Below are 17,104 nucleotides of genomic sequence, written 5' to 3'. Positions count from 1 at the left end.
ACTGTATACAAAAACAGATGCCCACCTGTCTGTGCTGTTTCAGCTTGGATTTTCTAGGAGGTGAAAGGCATTATGGGAGTATAGAATACACTCAGCAGAGCGCAAGTGCTAATGCCTTAACAGCACGTGCACACACATCCATAGGCAGTGAGTGGAGGGGAGAACGGCTTTAGTGAGGATTTGCTCTGTATTAACCCTGACAGGGAGCACAGAGCCAGCTGGAGTACCAGGAAAACTGGCTAAACAGACCTGGAGGAAAACAGAGAAAAGCAACAGTGAGGTATGAAGTACAGTGCCACTAAAGAGGGCTGTAGATTGAAATAGGGGTCCTCAGAGCAACAGCTAATGACTCAAAGTACAGCACTAAAGAAAAAAGACTAATTTTAAAAGTACTGTGCATTTCGAAAGATGTTCATGTAAGATTGGTAACGACTGGTCCAGAGACGGCAGGACGGAGCGCGATGGGGCACCCTGGTGTGCCCCTCTCACACAAATGCATGCATTCCCAAAGAGATAAAAAAAGATGCAGTCAACAGCAACCCTACACATCAAATGGTGAGTAGAAGAATGACATGACTGATTTCTTGCATCGTAAAGAAAATAATAAGTGGTTGTGGGACTTAGATATTGGCTTTTGAGACTGCTGTTATTGCAATACCTGCATTAAGTAATAGCACCTGTATGGTTTTTATTCATTATTATATGTCTTTATTTTGGTGTTTCACACAAGACTGTCTGGGTTTAGGCAAATAAAATGTTAGCCGTCTTGTATTTATGCCTCAGAGATTCAAACCAGTGTTCATAAAACTCATGGGTTTTTTGTATGTTTGTTTGTTTTGTTCTAACTGGGATGGCTATGTTCAACTTTTAGGTTTTTTAATATATTTTCTCACCAGTCCAGTCATACTTTGTTCCTCAAAGATTTACAGGACACAACAGTGGACATCATTGGTGTGGATTTTTGTCTATCAGTGCAGTGTGGTAATGCACTTTAAGTGTATGATAACTATACTGCAATTATTGCTCACTTAATGTTCTTTGGCGTGAAATAGAATCTCAACTCCAAATCCAGTTTTTGGCTGTAACCTGTAATGACGGTAGACCTCTTTGGAAAGTAGAAAATTAAATGTCTAGGTTTATTGGCTGAAATTTTCCATAAAGCAGCACATTTATGATATCATGAAAGGTAAGCTTAGGAAGTGGTGTTCCATATTGTTCCAGATATGTAGTTTCCTAAAAACACAGTAACAACTCATGCTACCTGCAACATAGTATGCTGATGACAGCTTTTTAGTTTATGATCCAAAATCTGCCAAAATAATTTTCATCATCCTCACCTGTATGCACTGCTTGTTACCAATTATATCAGCATGCTGACACTATTGCCAGGTGCCTGTTCAGAGATGATCATTGTGTTTGAGTTCTTTAAGGTAGGGCTGCGAAACATATGGCCCTCCAAAGGGTCCCGTCCAGCCCACTGGATGAATTTGGAAAAATGTTGAAATTTCAAAGAAGAAGAACATAAATTTTGGACCTTTAACTGTATTTTCATTAGTTTTATAGTGTTCTTACTAACAAAGATATAACCTATGGTCTGTCATATGCCAGAGTAACAGATAAAGTATTAATTGAAAGAAAATTAGTTTCTTTTCATTAGTAGTATTCAATTTAATTATTGAAAGGTTTCTTTTTCAGTGTTTACAATATAATATTTTTCTTTTTTACATTTAAAAAGAGAGACATTTTCTGTGAATTAACAGATATTTTCTGTTTTTTAATTACACGATAGAGTCCTTCATTTCTTTATTTCCTATACAGTGTAAGTCCAGGGAATCCAGTGAGCTGATGGATTTCTTTGATTTGCTACAGCAACATTTCTTTATAACATGGATGGAAAAGCTGAGACATATTGTTAAAATTGCACTTTTTTCTTAAGACATCTCAGGGATTAATGTATAAACTTCTAATAAAGTATGGGGGTGATTTGGAGGTGATTGGGCAATGGCTTTACTGGTCTGGCCCACTTAAGATGAAACTGGGCTGTATGTCACTCTTGATGTAAATGAGTTTGACACCTCTGCCCTAACCCTAACCCTATTAATCTCTGGCTCTTTTCCACAATGTGTCTTTTGTCCTGTCTCCCTCCCTGAGCCTGGTTCTGCTGGAGGTTTCTTCCTGTTAGAAGGAGTTTTTTTCCTTCCCACTTTTTTGCTCACAGAGGGTCTTACTTTACAATGTAAAGCACCTGAGGGAACTGTTGTTGTGAAGTTAATCATTGGTTTTCTCTTTTTGTGTAACAGCATTAACGTATTGAATGCTAGTAAAAAGTAAACAGTATACCTGCTAAACATTAACATGTGACTCAAAGCACCACCATGCCTCAGTTTAGCTTCAAAGAGCTTTTGTCATAATACTACAAGGTTCAGCATGCACCCAAAAAAGTGCTAATCATTTGGCTGTAAACCACAAAGGGCAGAGGCAGACATCTGGATTTTTTTCAGGTAGGTTTTGCAGAAAAACCTACCTGAAAGAAATCAAAGTGCAATTCTAATGATTAACTTCCATCTGTGCTGCTTTTATAGTCTCAGTGTTATCTCAAAAGTTTAAGAAGTCATGCTTCTTTTGTTAAGACTTTCTGTCTCGCCCAGCTCTTAATAATAATTTTTCTTATGTTCCTCTACAGTATCCATACCTGTGCAATTTTAATCCCCCCCCCCCCCCCCCCCCCCCCCCCCCCCTCCATTTTGTAAGTCTTAACATTTCCAACTTCCTGTTTGTCCCCACAGACAATTTAAACAATGCCTTAGGCGCTATCAGAGTCCTTGGTGTGGAGCTCATTGAAGATGAGCTTAAACCCCATTTGAACACAGTGATGACCAGCATTAAGGAGAGGAGTAAGTTCCTTCAGTTGCTTCAGATGTAACCCTGTGCTAGACAACATAAAATATTTTAATGGCTTGTTGTAGATTTTCTGGTATAAACGTTATATTTCGTGTCACAGGAGTGTGCAGGCGGCTCTGTTGCCAAGTATGTGCACTGGTATACCTTAAGACAGGAAGACCTGTGACAGCACCGATATCATAGCCTCCCTATCTCAGTGTTAGCACAGGTGAAGGAACAGGTGTAAGACAGTTGTAAGCGCTAAGAAGACATTAAGCTATATTTGTTTCTCCCAGCATGTCAACGGGGAGATAAAAGGCAGCAGAGGTAATTAAGGGTCAGAGAGGTCATGCAAAAAGTAAAGCTGAAACAGATTACAAGATTCAGTTCAGGTCAGGTCGGCTTTAAGATTGAATATTCAGCACTTGACATATAGGCCATGCAATCTTATCTTAAGAGACAAACTCTTCTAAGGATGTGATTCCAACATGTGTTAGTTGGTAATTTCAAAAATATGAATGTTTTGAAATATACAATTCCACTTTTGTCCAGAGAAAGGTTCTGGTGAGCAGGTGGTGATCAGTGGGGTCCTGCCAATCCTTGCCCTGACTTTGAGGCGCAGAGGGCCTCTGGGCGTGCTAACTGCAAAATTAGTGGCTGAACTTGCAAAGGAATGTAAGTAATTTATGCATATATTTCACTATACTTTGTTTATGTGCAGTTTATTATTTCTTAACAAATGAAGTTGTTAAAGTTGTTAATCTGTGGATTTAGTGGTGAAACTGAAAGCTCTGGTTTCTTTGCCTCTCTGCCGCTTCAAGAGATTTTATTCTATTAGCAAGTCGTCCTTATTTATTGTATATTCTTTATCACTATACTATTATTATGATTCATCAAAGTTTTTTGTTTCCCATCAGCTGTGGTTCGTAAAGGTTTTGGTGAAACAGGCCTGGTTGCAGCTTTGCTGTCGGTGCTGACCAGTACAGACCAAGAGCTGCTTTTTCATGCAGCAAGGACCATCTCACGCATGTCTTATGAAAGCTGTAAGTTAAGAGACCATTCTCAACACAATGCGAAGCTTCTGTCAAAGTCCACATTGCATTTGCATTTGATTTATGCTATAAAGCAATGTACTTGATTATTATTGTGTCATTATTGTTAGGAAGTTGGCTAAAAGAGGTCCCATTTGTTTTCTTTTTATTCAAATTCACTGAAATTAATAAATAAAAATGCAAATCATTCCAACACAGTTACATTGATTTAAGATTCAATACTCACTCTTCACTTCAGCTAAGCTGCAGGAACTGTTACTACGCCAAGGTGCGGTGCCTCGCCTTGTTGCCATCCTGCTGCAGTTTCCTGATAAGGAGGCCCTAGGGGATGTGTGCCTTCAGGCCCTCTGTAACATCAGCGGAATGGGATTAGCAGAAGAGGCTGGAAGGGTGTGGGAGAGAGGAGCATCTGTGAGGCCAGGGGAGTCTGTGTTTCATGGTGTTTCTCCCCACACCTGTGGTTTTGCATCTTCTGTGACTCTGGTGCGTGTGTCTCAGTGGGGACCAGGTCAGTACGCAGTCAGCATCGAGGTTTTCCAGCGTTGCTCCTCGTCTTTCTGGAACCTTCATGGGAATAAACAGACTGCTCATTGGTCCCCCTTTTCCAGCTTAGGAAGCTGCTCAAATTTGTACAAGCTGATTAAGTTCTCTACAAGGAATATTCCTCGTACGAAAAGTCTGAAGACCCGTGTATTCCACACTTTCCTCTGACAGCTTAAAAATGTGGTGGCCTAAATTAATTGGACTATAAAACCCTGAGGGGATTACATCACCCTCAAATTGTTGATATGCACCATAACATCAAGGGTATTTTTACATACCCTAAATGTCGACATGCACAAATGTCTCTGGGCTCTTCCTGTTTACTCAGATTTTTCTGATTTCTTCTTTTTCTTGCTCTCACTTTGTAAGGTTGAGCAATCAAGAAACTTATTTATTTTCAGAAATGCTAACTTTTCCAACTACATGCATGGTTACACATATAGGGCAATTCTGCTGTTTTAGGACCCCATGCCACAAAGTGCTGTTTGTATTTGAGCTATAAGTGGATCAAGGATTAGATAAAAATTACTATAAATCATGTTACATCCAAAAAATTCTGTAGTGATGCTCCTCATGTTGAATGATTTCACAAGTGCTTTAAATTATTGCAAATTCCTATTCAAGGCAGCAACATTGAGAATGTTCTTTTCTGAAGTATATCGGTTATGTATTGTATTATTGCTGATGTGATTCAGTGTTGTCCTATATTTTAGATAGTTTGGATATCTTTGACAAGCTTTAAATAATAAAATAATTTTAATTACGTGTGTATGTGTGTGTACTGAAGTCAAACATGGCAGTATTTATTGTTTAAATAATTTTTAAACATGAACAACATGAAACATGAATAGCTAACATTCAGAAATTTCAAGTAACTTTGACATACCAGAATGTTTAGAGGATTTTACTCTCCTATATTTCATGAGATAACATTGTTTTTACTCTTAATTTGCACTGATAACTTTTCATTTAATGGTACAAACTGAATTTCTTTGTTTATAAATACTGACAAATGTTCACTCACTGGCCCTTTGTTAGGTAAACCTTGCTACTACTCGGCTCAACCCACTTTTGCCTTCAGAACTGCCTTAATTATTCATGGCACAGATTCAACAAGGTGCTGGAAAACATTCCTCAGAGATTTTGATCCCTGTTGACATGCTAGCGTCACAGTTGTTGCAGATTTGTCAGCCATCCATGATCCATGATCTGAACCTCCCGTTCCACAACATCCCAAAGGCGCCCTACTAGATCTGCTGACCGTTTGAGTACAGTGAACTTATTGTGATGTTCAAGAAACCAGTCTGAGATGATCTGAGCTTTGTGACATGGTGCACTATCCTGCTGGAAGCAGCCATAAGCAGATGGGTGCACTGTGGTCATAAAGGGATGGATATGGTCAGCAATAATACTCAGGTAGGCTGTGGTATTTTAACAATACTCAGTTGGTACTAAGGGGGCCAAAACGTGCAGAGAAAATATCCCCCACATCATTACACCACCACTAGCCTGAACCATTGATACAAGGCAGGATAGGTCCAGGTGCCTGCGTGAATTGTAGCCTCAGTTTGCTGTTCTTAGCTAAAAGAAGTAGCACCTGATGTGGTCTGCTGCTGCTGTGGCCTATCTGCTTCAATGTTGTGCTTTCAGTGATGCCCTTCTACATATCTTAGTATTAATGAGTGGTTATTTGAGTTACTGCTATCTTCCTATCAGCTCGAAGCACTCTGGCCATTCTACTCTTACCTCTGGCATCAACAAGACAATTTTGACCAGAGGACTGCCCCTCACTGGATATTTTGTCTTTTTCAGACCATTCTCTGTAAACCTTAGAGATAGTAGTGTTGTCCGAGATCAGCATTTTCTGAAGTACTTGGGCCAGTCTGTCCGACAACACCTGTGCCATGTTCAAATTCACTTAAATCAGCAGGTCATTTTGAAAGTATTTGCCCCCTACTTGATTTATTTTTTTGAGTTACACTTAAATGTCTTAGATCATCAAACAAACTTTAACATTAGACAAAGATATTACAAAATGAAGTTTTAAGTGATGATATTATTTATTAAGGAAAGAAAGCTATCCAAACCTTCCTGGCCCTGTGTGAAGAAATAATTGCCCCCTAAACCTAACAACTGATTGTGCCACCCTTGGCAGCAAGAATTGGTTGGTTTTACATCAAATGTAACGGGAACCAAACCGTCCAAAAGGTTCAGCTTCTGTCTTGTCAGTCCACAGAATATTTTCTCAAAAGTCCTGGAGATTGTCAAGATGTGTCTTGGCAAATGTGAAATAAGCCTTTTTGCTCATTTTGGTCAGAAGTGGTTTTCACCTTGGAACTTTCCCACGGATGCCATTTTTGCCCAGTGTCATTGTTACAGTTGAATCATGAACACTGACTTTAACTGAGACAGGTGAGGCCTGCAGTTCTTTAGATGTTGTTCTGGGTTCTTTTGCAACCTCCTGGATGCGTTATTTATGTGCTCTTGGTATAATTTTGGTAGACCAACCACTGTTTTCTTCATTTATGGATAATGGCTCTGTGGAAACTTTGGGACTCTGTGGTTCACTGGAGTCCCAAAGCCTCAGAAATGGCTTTGTAACCCTTTCCAGACTGATAGATGTCCGTGACTTTGTTTCTTATCTATTCTCAAGTTTCTTTAGGTCATGGCATGATGTGTGGCTTTTTGAGATCTTTTAGCCTACTTCATTTTGTCATACAGGTTCTATTTACATAATTTCTTTATGAAACAGGTCCGGCAGTAATCAGGCCTGGGTGTGGCTGTGGAAATTGAACTCAGGCAAAAGATGTTGTGAATCACAATTCAAAATTTAACAAGGGTGGTAGGGCAATTACTTTTTTCTTAAATATATATATTTTAAATTATTTCAGACTTAGGGTAACTGTCCGTGAATGCCTCTTCACACTAAAAAACAGTCATGTTCAGTCCTCTCAGAGAACAGTGTGATTACTGAAGTTTAACAATAGATGGCAGACATGCGCTTTAGAGTAACCTTTGTAGTATTCATACAATGTAAATATAGAATTAATGGAAAGGCAGTTTGTGACTTTATACACATGCCTACACATGGACTGAATCTAATAATAACAAGCTGCTTGACTGCACACCTCACTGGGTATGCAAAGATATTTACATAGATTCAATTAGTCTGCCTTTCCTTGCTGATATGAAAGCAGTTTGTGACAGTGTGTAAATCAAATTGAACACTTACCCCTTGCCTGTAAATTTGTTAAATACAAATACCAACACAAAGATAGACACAAGTGTAGTCAAGTGTATCTCCCTTCTCGATCTTCTCCATTTCTCTTCTTATAATTACCTCTCTTATTGGTTTCATCCTGCCTCAGGCATCTAACGCAGGGGCACGTCCTCTAATCAATCCTAACTTTATTACTCTGGGAACCACTTAAATATTTGATGTGAGATGAGATGAGCCTTTGGAATTATTTACAGGTAGACAAGAGTTGCACGTATCTATCTTAACTAGCTTGATTGGAAAAATGCTTTGCTGAGCACTGGTAGGATGAATAAATAGATATTTACATAAGCACACAGGATCATAGACAGACTACCATTTAGATTCTCATTACGTAGGATAATTATCTCATTATTGCCTGTCTAAATCTAAATACACTTGGTCAGGTGATGTCTGATGAATTGGAGCCTCAAGGTTGAGAAGTTATAACTTGGTTAAGACAGTGGTAAGGCTGGCTTAGATAGGATTTCATTTACAAGCAGCAGAGAACCTTCATTACTTGGTTAGTGAATTCTGGCAGCATGCTGTTTTTCATGTTTTTTAGCCACTAGCATCCTGCACGTTGCAACTTTACAAAGTGGTTAAAAATATAAAAAATAATGGCTTTTTACCCCTAGCTCCAATGGCTAGAGGAGTCTTTAAAGATACTTGTAAAAACTTTCGAACTGTGGAAGGTTTTGTAAACAGCCCTCTAGTTTTTTCAAAGCTTGCTGAGCAGGCTATATATTTTTTGGAAATTGGATGAGATGTACAAATTTGGAGTTAATTAGCAACCAGCATTAAAGTAAAGACCAGCAGAAGGTGTGTTTTACTTTTTAACTTAAGTAAAAAGATGCCCTCAGAGAAAAGCAGATAGCATGCGGTTAGCTATTCTCTCCATGTGCTACATTAGCTGGTTTAGGAAGATAGCCTCAGAGAGAGACACATCTCTGTGAAGCCTCTTTTAGCCAACTGTAACAAGCTAATGGCAGGTGATGATATATTAAGGAGAGCCCTGTTTAGGGCTTGCGATTATAGTCTCAAATACAACAGACAGCACTGTTCGAAGCCTGTGATTAGTTGAAAGTGACATTATGAACCATCATCTGTGGTCACAAACTGTGGGTAGTGACAGAAAGAATGAGATACAAGTAGAAGACATGAGCATCCTCCGAAGGGTGTCTGAGCTCAGCCTAAGAATGAGCTTGATTTGCTGGGAGGAACTCAGAGTAGAGCCACTACTCCTCCAAGGAGCCAGTTGAGGTGGTTTGGGCATCTGGCTTGGATGCCTCCTGGAAACCTCCTAAGTGACATGTTTTGAGCATGTTCTTCTGGGAGGAGCCCCTGGGGCAGACCCAGGACACACTGGAGATATTATTATGTGTCTTGGCTGGCTAGGAATGCCTTGGTGTCTCCCCGGGAGAGCTGGAGGAGGTGGCCGGGGAAGGGGAGGTCTGGGCTTCTCTGCTTAGACGGCTATCCCAGTGACCTGCAGGGACAGCAGTCTAAGCAGATCCATCTTCTGCCAGACAAGTGGCAGTGGATGGATGAATGGAATGAAAGGTAACTTGCTGTTTAAATGAACATTTCTCCAACTGTATTTGTGTAATTTTTTACACATTAGTCTTCCATACACCACATGATAACAACAGTAAAAGTTGGCTAATTGCCACACTGTTCTCAAGATATGTTTTCCTACTTCTTGTTTTAGTCTCTGAACAAACACATGATGAGCTCCACACATAAAATGTTTAATCAATAGCTCCAATCCCACTCTGTAATGGGAGATGCTGGAAGCATGCATATATTATTTTTAATATAAAACTCATTAATAATGCATGATGAATTTTGCATTCTGTGCCCTCAAACCCTGATAACATGGCTGAAGACTGTTATATTGCTTGTCTTTGCAAATGAGTCATTTAAACTTTAATCCTCTTTTTTTTCTGCAGAAAGAACTGTAATTGCATTAGGACTTCATTGTGCCTCTAATTACAGCTTTTGTCATTTCTCTATTGTGGCCTTAGTTATTCTTGGCCTGTAGTACCCTTAAGGGACTGATATCAGTCAGACGCTTGCTGACTGACAACACACACTTTCTCATTTGATACGAACAAACTACAAATAACTACAGAAAACTAACATAACTTTGCAGACAATCACAACATCTAATATATAGACAGATCAACACACAGTACATGATGCTTGGGTTTCATTCCTCCATTCACTTTGATAGAGCTTTCCTCGGGGGTTTGCTTCTTGTCTTTAAATATAACAGGTTTGATTGTCAAGCAGACAAGAAAACAACATTTTCCCCTCTCTCTGACACCCTGATGCCTTTTCAGCCTGGCAAATTTGCACTTATGGACCTCTGTGACAGGTCGCTGACAACTCTCATCAGCAGGGATTCCAGATTAGCATTAAACAATCGATTCCTCTGTCAAGTGCAAGTGAGTTTTTGGTCAAATCCACCCGGCTGTATTGTGTACCAATATTGAGGACAGCAATAGCAGAAAACTTAGAGAAGAGGTATGAGAAGAGATTAAACCTAAAGCTAGGGGAAGGTGAAATCCACACAGGTAGACTGGGGGAGGAACATCAGGAAATGCAATGTACGTACAATTTTCATAGAACTGGTACAATATTGGGTAGATTCACTGTGATAAATACTGCATTTCTTTCAGTGATGCTGCTTAGTATACACGTAAAAATACACGTAATACAGGTGAACTGAAAAGATTATCACTTCACTGTCAAGTGATTCAAAATTTTATCACCTCTTAATAACTGAATTATTCATAAGTTGACAATTAGGGTATTTCCTGTTATGAATAATCAAAAGAAAATGCTTGAGAAAGTCATGAATGTACGACAAAAATGACTACACCCATGATTAATGACACACAAGTGAGAAAACCTGAGATCACTGCAACAAAACTCAGGGCACCTGCAAATTCAGATTAGCCTGGAGCTTTTTCAGTTTTGGCAATCTTCACATCTGCATTCTTGCTCCAATGACAAAAAACAAAACAAAAACCCTGCCAAACAATGTGAAAAATCATGTTGTAAAACTGCTGGATGAAGAATCAGGAAGATTGGTAGCCAGCTAAACTTCATTCAGAGATGCAGTGCCAGTCCTCCTAAAATGACAGCAAGGGTGCTGTTTTCACAATCCAGCTCTGAAAACTGGACAGGAAAATGCTTTACACTTGGCACAGGGGTTGCCAATGAAAATAAGAATTTATATGACAAGTTGCAGAAAATCGATGTCTATGGGCAACATCCCAAAAGAGAAAAAAATATGTTTGCTCTTGGGTACCAAACCAAACCAAACCAAACCAAACCAAAACAAAACAAAAAACATTCCCATTGTAGCAATATTCATCACATTGCTAGAATGTGATGAATATTGGAAGCACATTGTTAGATGAGACCAAAACAGATGTGCTCAACTAAGATGGGATCCAGGATGTTTTGGCATGAACCTGGAGAGGGCTGCCAAAGTGAATGCGCAGTTCTATCAGTGAAGCACTGAACTGAGTGTGATGATATGAGGCTGCATTAGTGTGTTAGGGAGATGAAAGAGATGAGATGAAATCTCCTAAAATTCTGGCTGACAAGATGACTCAGTCTCCAGAAGCTTCACAGAATGGGAAAATTCTAACATGATAATGATCCAAGGCACTCTGCAAAAATCACACAAGAGTTTCTAAAGAAGAAAAGGGAAGTGGGGTGGGGTGGGGGGTGAGACGAGCTTACCTGCAGAGTATGTTGCTGCGCTTTCGGGTAACTCCTTAAGGAAAGATGAGTTGGGGAAGAATGGAAGAACATCTCTCCAGAAATCTACACACATCTGGTTTCCTCCATGCTGAGGAGTCTGTCTTCAAAAATAAAGAACAAATTAAGTTTTGAGTCCTAGAATTAGTAAGTGTACTGACCTTTGTTACACTGAGTTTTATTTTTCACAATTATATCAATACACTCACCAGCCACTGTATTAACTGCACCTTGCTAATACCAGCTTGGACTCACGTTTACCTTCAGAACTGTCTGCAGATTTCTCAGCCTCTCATCCATAATGTGAATCTCCCGTTCCACCATATCCCAAAGGCGGATTCAGATTCAGGTCTGGTGACTGTGGAGACCGTTTGAGTGCAGTGAACTCATTGTGTTCAAGAAAGCAGTAGGAGATGATTTGAGCTTTGTAACATGGCAGGTTATCCTGCTGAAAGCAGCCATCAGAAGGTGGGTACACTGTGATCATAAAGGGATGGATATGGTCAGCAACAACACTCAGGTAGGCTGTGGTATTTAAACACTACTCAGTTATTACTTCCAACTTTGCCACGTTGCCTACATTGTCTCCTATTGACTATAGCAATTTTCTGCTGCCAACCTCTGTAACTGCACTGGAAACATGTCAGTGTCATTTCACATTACTTCTGTCACTTATAACACAACAGAAACTGAATGACCAAAGGTTATTTTTAATTTCACAGCATTTTCTATTAATTCCTTCCTTTTATTATATCTCGTGAAGTCACTCAGATGCCAAAATTTTAGTCAAAAGATGACAAACTCGATAGTGAGCAGGAAAATTAAACTGAACCGACTTGTTGTGATAACAGTGGAGCCTGCAAATTGAAATTTCATCCAGTCTCAGCTGACACACCTGTTGCTGCCCTGTCACAGTATAAAGCTCTACCGGGTTATGACAGGCAGATGTTAAACTGAACACCAAGCACCAAAGAGCCTACCGCATCCCAGACAGCTTATTTTTACCCAGGGATGTCAGAGTGCTGAATGGTCGGCTCAAACGCCGGCTTCTTCACTTCTATTTCTGTACTGACATCACAAGCGAATGCGGCACAGATGTAGCTCTCTCCTGCTGCTCTGAGCGACAGAATAAGGCTAGTACTGGAAGAGGCAACAACAACCACGACCAAACACTGACGCTGAGCTTCAGGCGTGTGTCTGTGCATGTAAATGTGTGTGTGTGTGTGTGTGTGTGTGTGTGTGTGCCTTGGGTTGGAGGGAGGAGAGGCCATCTGTCCTGGCCTATTACGTCCATAAGATACACACAACCTCATATTGTGAAACACAATCTATAAAAAAGAACAAGAACAGGCCAGTTCTGTCTTTGGTTTCATATGGTGTTTTATTTAATGGCTATTTTGAGAGAATATTGCATCTTGACACTACCAGCAGGAGAAAGTGGGAACATGAAGAAGGGATGGAGGGAAGAGCAGAGGAGTGGCGCACAGAGATGACACGGCAGATGGTTGATTGGAGATTATCACTGTGGGAGGAAACACCAGGAAGTCAATTAGAGGAGGGGACAGCAACACGCAGACAGTTTGGAGGACCAATCAAAATGATTCATATTGGGCCATGATATTTAGAGCACTCTACCAACCCTGAGAGCTGAGAGAAATTATAGGCCAAAATGATGAGTACACCCCCCCCCCCCCTCCCCCTTTCCCCCCGTGAATAAAAAATATGACGAACTGAATCACGGAGCAACGTAGTTTCTCTGTGTGTAGATATTTGTGTGTGGTGAGCTCCGAGCTGACTTAACAAACAGTTTTAGGTGCTTATTATCGCCAAGACCTCTGACAGGTTATTTTAATCAGTGCTAACACTACACACTACAGAAAAACCAGAAAATATAGCAGTGACAATCAGAAGCAAAAGAAAATAGAGAGCTGATTTTGAGTCCTCAAACTTTCTTGCCAAACACCCTTTTTTCCACCTCATTTTTCTCCTTCCTGAGCCTGTTTCAGTAAAAGTCTCTGCTCACCATTTCCCTCAGCCTGCAGGTATACATTATGGTGTGTGCTGCTATCATTCTGCTGAATAGTGATGACAGCGTTAGTAAGCATGGCTATCACTTTCTTTCATAATGACTACAGCTACCCCGACAGGCAGTACCTTGGACAACTCTTATTCATTCCTCACAGACGTTTCCCACTGCAAACACATGCTCATGCACTGGCAGAAACAACAAACATCGTAAAGAAAGAAGTGTTGAAACACGTTGGTGAAGTTTTAAGGCTTCCCTGGGACGGGTGACTCAGCAGGAGTTTAGAGCTTAAGCTTGAGGCTCTTATCCCCACAAAACAAACTTTCCATGTTTTATTTAAACTCAAGGATCTTTCACGTGCAGCGGGTCTGAATACAAATGCTACTCAAACTCATGATTGAACTGCCTAGAGCCCAAACAAGAAAAAGGAAAGTAATTGAGTTGTAAAAGCTCAGTTCGGAGGCAGGCCAATTAGTTTCAACATTGAGGAAATAGGACTTGTCAGTGAGTGTGTAAAGGCCAGAGAGAGTGAGAAAGAGAAGCAAGGAGAGGGAAGGGTTTATGCTAATATGTGTCTTAGTGCTGCTCTTGTCCTGGAAAATACTGGGCCGAGAGGCGGCAAACCTGAGAGTGCAATCTGCATGTGACCCCTGGAGAAGCACTTTGTGTGACACCAGGAGGAGTGTCTGCTCTGCAGCAAGGGTTATGCAAATTTATTCAACTACTTCCAAGGGGCAAGGTTCAGATTTAGATGTGATCTATGGTCAACTGGCAAAAAGTAAACATTAACTGTGAAAATTAAATACTCTCTATACTGTGGAGTTTTCACGTGCCTGTTGGTCAATATGGCACATTAGACCGCTTTCATATTATTAAATCTACAACCAAGAGAATCACGTCACTTCAGAGAACACAGAGCACTTGATTGATGTTGCTGACATGTAATCAATTATAGGACACATAACCTACATACATTACAAAATTGATGATTGAACTCAAATGCACAAATGCTAGCATTACAGTGGCAGCTGGAATCTCCAAAGTCAAAGTAAATCATTGTGGGGGGGGGGACTGTACATAAGTTATTGCGCCAGTCATGCAAAAAAAGCGGTGTGTGTGTGTGTGTGTGTGTGTGTGTGTGTGTGTGTGTGTAAAACTCAGCAGACTGTGAAAAGCCTTAGAATTCATCCTCTAGGCTCAAGAAAGATTTGTGTTAATTTTTTATGATTTTTAAAAAAATTTTCATATTGATTATCCATTTCACTAAAAATAAAAAATATCTACCTCAAACTGACATTGCCATCCCTGAGTTATATCTAGTGTGGCTAATAGTGTTGTCAATGACAAATGTCTTGACAACAAATGACACCTTTGTGACAAATACAACAGTTTCAAGGAAGAACCCATCTGTGTTCAGGCTCATCAAAAGGTATTATCAATACATCTGTTCCCCCAAACTGTTGCCAGTTGAGGTCTGACTGATTAAAGCCAGGCAGAGGACTGCTCTTCAGCAACCCTCCCAAGCCTAATTAAGATACTTGGCTGATTAGAGACTTGCCTGATTAGTCCCAGGGTGACAGCTTTCACGTTGATATCACGTTGAACAACATCGGATACAAGCTTAATGGAGCATAATATAGTACACTTTTAGCCTTTTATCCTTCTTGAAAACATCAACAAGTATAGTTGCCTGCTGATCATCCACAATCAACACATCCACCACTTGTGATTTTTTCCCCCTTCTGACATCATTTCCCATATCTTTCCAGACTGAAAAACAAAGCTGCCAGGCTTCCCTCCTCTTCCTCTTCCTCTTCCTCTCCCTCCTCCTCTTCTCTTATTTCCTCTCGTCTCGCCTGATCTGTCACCGAGTGTCTCCCAGCCATCACTCTGTCTGACAGACGGACTATCTCTGAGTCGTCAGTCACTCCACTGCCTCTATGCAGCCGTCAACTCTAGCCGGCAGGGACACCCCCTGCAACACACCCGTCACACTGCAAATGAAGAGAGGCCCCTTGTCTCCTGAAACAGGGGGAGCATGAGGAGAATATATTGTACAGATTAAGGAGCCTCCCTTCACATGTGGATGTTGGCGTTGCTGTCAGTAGTTGTAAAGTGAATTTTAATAGTCGAGATGAGGTTTGACCTTCAAGTTGCACCATGTCTCTTTGCTTTAATCAGGTTTAACACACTCTGCCCCTTGAACTAGGATTTTTTTTTCGATGAAACAATACAGTGTCTGTATTTGTCTCATCTAAAAGGCAAGAGTCTAAAACATCTTATACATAGCATGAAATATAGACAAGTAAAAGCTTAAGAAACGCACGGAAAAAGTTTTCTGTTGAAGAAATCTCATTTACATAGATAATACATGGACATCAATGACTGGGAGGGACAAGTGTTGCCTGTTTCTTAGTGGAAAATTAATTTTCCTTTTAGCAATGACTTTTACTAACAGACTGAAATGCAACTTTGTTGGAAAAGTGACAAAAATGTTGTCATCTGTGATGATAATTTGGAATTCCAGTTTGCCTTCAGGTTGCAGAGGCAAGGAATACCTCTCATTGCATTTGCTGCCTCCGGAAACATTTTTCAAGAGGTAATCTGCAACAAGCCAACCACAGATGTAATATTTAAAAGTCAAGTAGCTTCTTCAAATATTTTTCGCAGATTAGATTGCAATTCATTCCAGACAGCCAAGTGTAAATGGATCCACGAGATCACTTGCAGTCCCACAGTTTGTTATCTAGACAAATTTCAAGTAGGTGTAAAATGCATTGTGTTTTTAAAACAGAATTTTTATTCCTCTCAAGTGTAGTGGACTGGTATGTGTTGAGGTAATAAAATCTAGCTTGCAGTCTTTGCTTTTTCATGTTTCTTCTACCAGCTGCACTTAACATGGTAAGGTGTATGTACTTGAAATGTGCAGCACCTTTGAAGAAAAAGGCAATTCAAGGTGCTCAAGATAAGAAAAAGACATGAGGCCCATTCACAGACTGCTATTATAGTAGCCTTTGGTCTAGGTTTTAAAGTTGTCTGCATGATTTTGTTAAGTGGCATGATATATTATTTTTACATCATTAGCTGGTGGAAGTATGTGAAAATGAACAGAATATGCTCAAGAACAGATCCTTGAGACACACCATTTTTCGAACTTGAAGAACACAGAATTTATTGCACTGATGGAGTCACAGAGAAAACAATCATATTTGTAAGTTTTGTTGATTTTACTTAACTAATTTTAAATCTACTAACATTTAACCGTTTAACAGAACATCCTAAGCATTTCACAATAACTGGATGGTAAAATGAGAATGAAGGCTTTCAAAAGGCTTGAAGTATATCCCCAATTCTATCATAAGTTAATTTTTATTACTCTAGGTAAGGAAAGGGCAGGATGTAATTTAGGATACTACAATTTCAACAAACCAATATAGACTCACCACTTTATTAGTTTCACCTGTTCTTCTGCTTGTTATCACAAATATCTAACTCAATGCATTCCAGCATAACAATGGTCCAGTTGTGCTGCTGAAGTCCAAACAGAGCAGCAGAAGAATGTGGCATTGT

General features: G+C 40.0%; 1 protein-coding gene across 1 annotated transcript; it reads left to right on the top strand.

Annotated features, from left to right (window-relative positions):
• Window positions 1-129: 129 nt before the first annotated feature.
• On the top strand, window positions 130-5,182 carry LOC115798661 (uncharacterized). The gene is made up of 5 exons (XM_030755587.1): window positions 130-555; window positions 2,787-2,894; window positions 3,433-3,555; window positions 3,798-3,923; window positions 4,171-5,182. The coding sequence occupies exons 1-5, from the start codon at window positions 462-464 to the stop codon at window positions 4,641-4,643; spliced, it is 924 nt and encodes a 307-aa protein (XP_030611447.1). The 5' UTR covers window positions 130-461; the 3' UTR covers window positions 4,644-5,182.
• The last annotated feature ends 11,922 nt before the right edge of the window (window positions 5,183-17,104 follow it).

The sequence above is a fragment of the Archocentrus centrarchus genome, chromosome 19, assembly GCF_007364275.1.
Source record: "Archocentrus centrarchus isolate MPI-CPG fArcCen1 chromosome 19, fArcCen1, whole genome shotgun sequence".
NCBI classification, from domain to species: domain Eukaryota; kingdom Metazoa; phylum Chordata; class Actinopteri; order Cichliformes; family Cichlidae; genus Archocentrus; species Archocentrus centrarchus.
The sequence above is the reverse complement of the archived record's forward strand: the minus strand, read 5'-3'. Positions and strand labels throughout refer to the sequence as shown.

Coding starts and splice junctions, on each gene's coding strand:
- LOC115798661 (XM_030755587.1), top strand. CDS start 462: ATGGGGCACCCTGGTGTGCCCCTCTCACACAAATGCATGCATTCCCAA. Junction 556..2,786: donor GCAACCCTACACATCAAATG/GTGAGTAGAAGA, acceptor TTGTCCCCACAG/ACAATTTAAACAATGCCTTA. Junction 3,556..3,797: donor GGCTGAACTTGCAAAGGAAT/GTAAGTAATTTA, acceptor GTTTCCCATCAG/CTGTGGTTCGTAAAGGTTTT.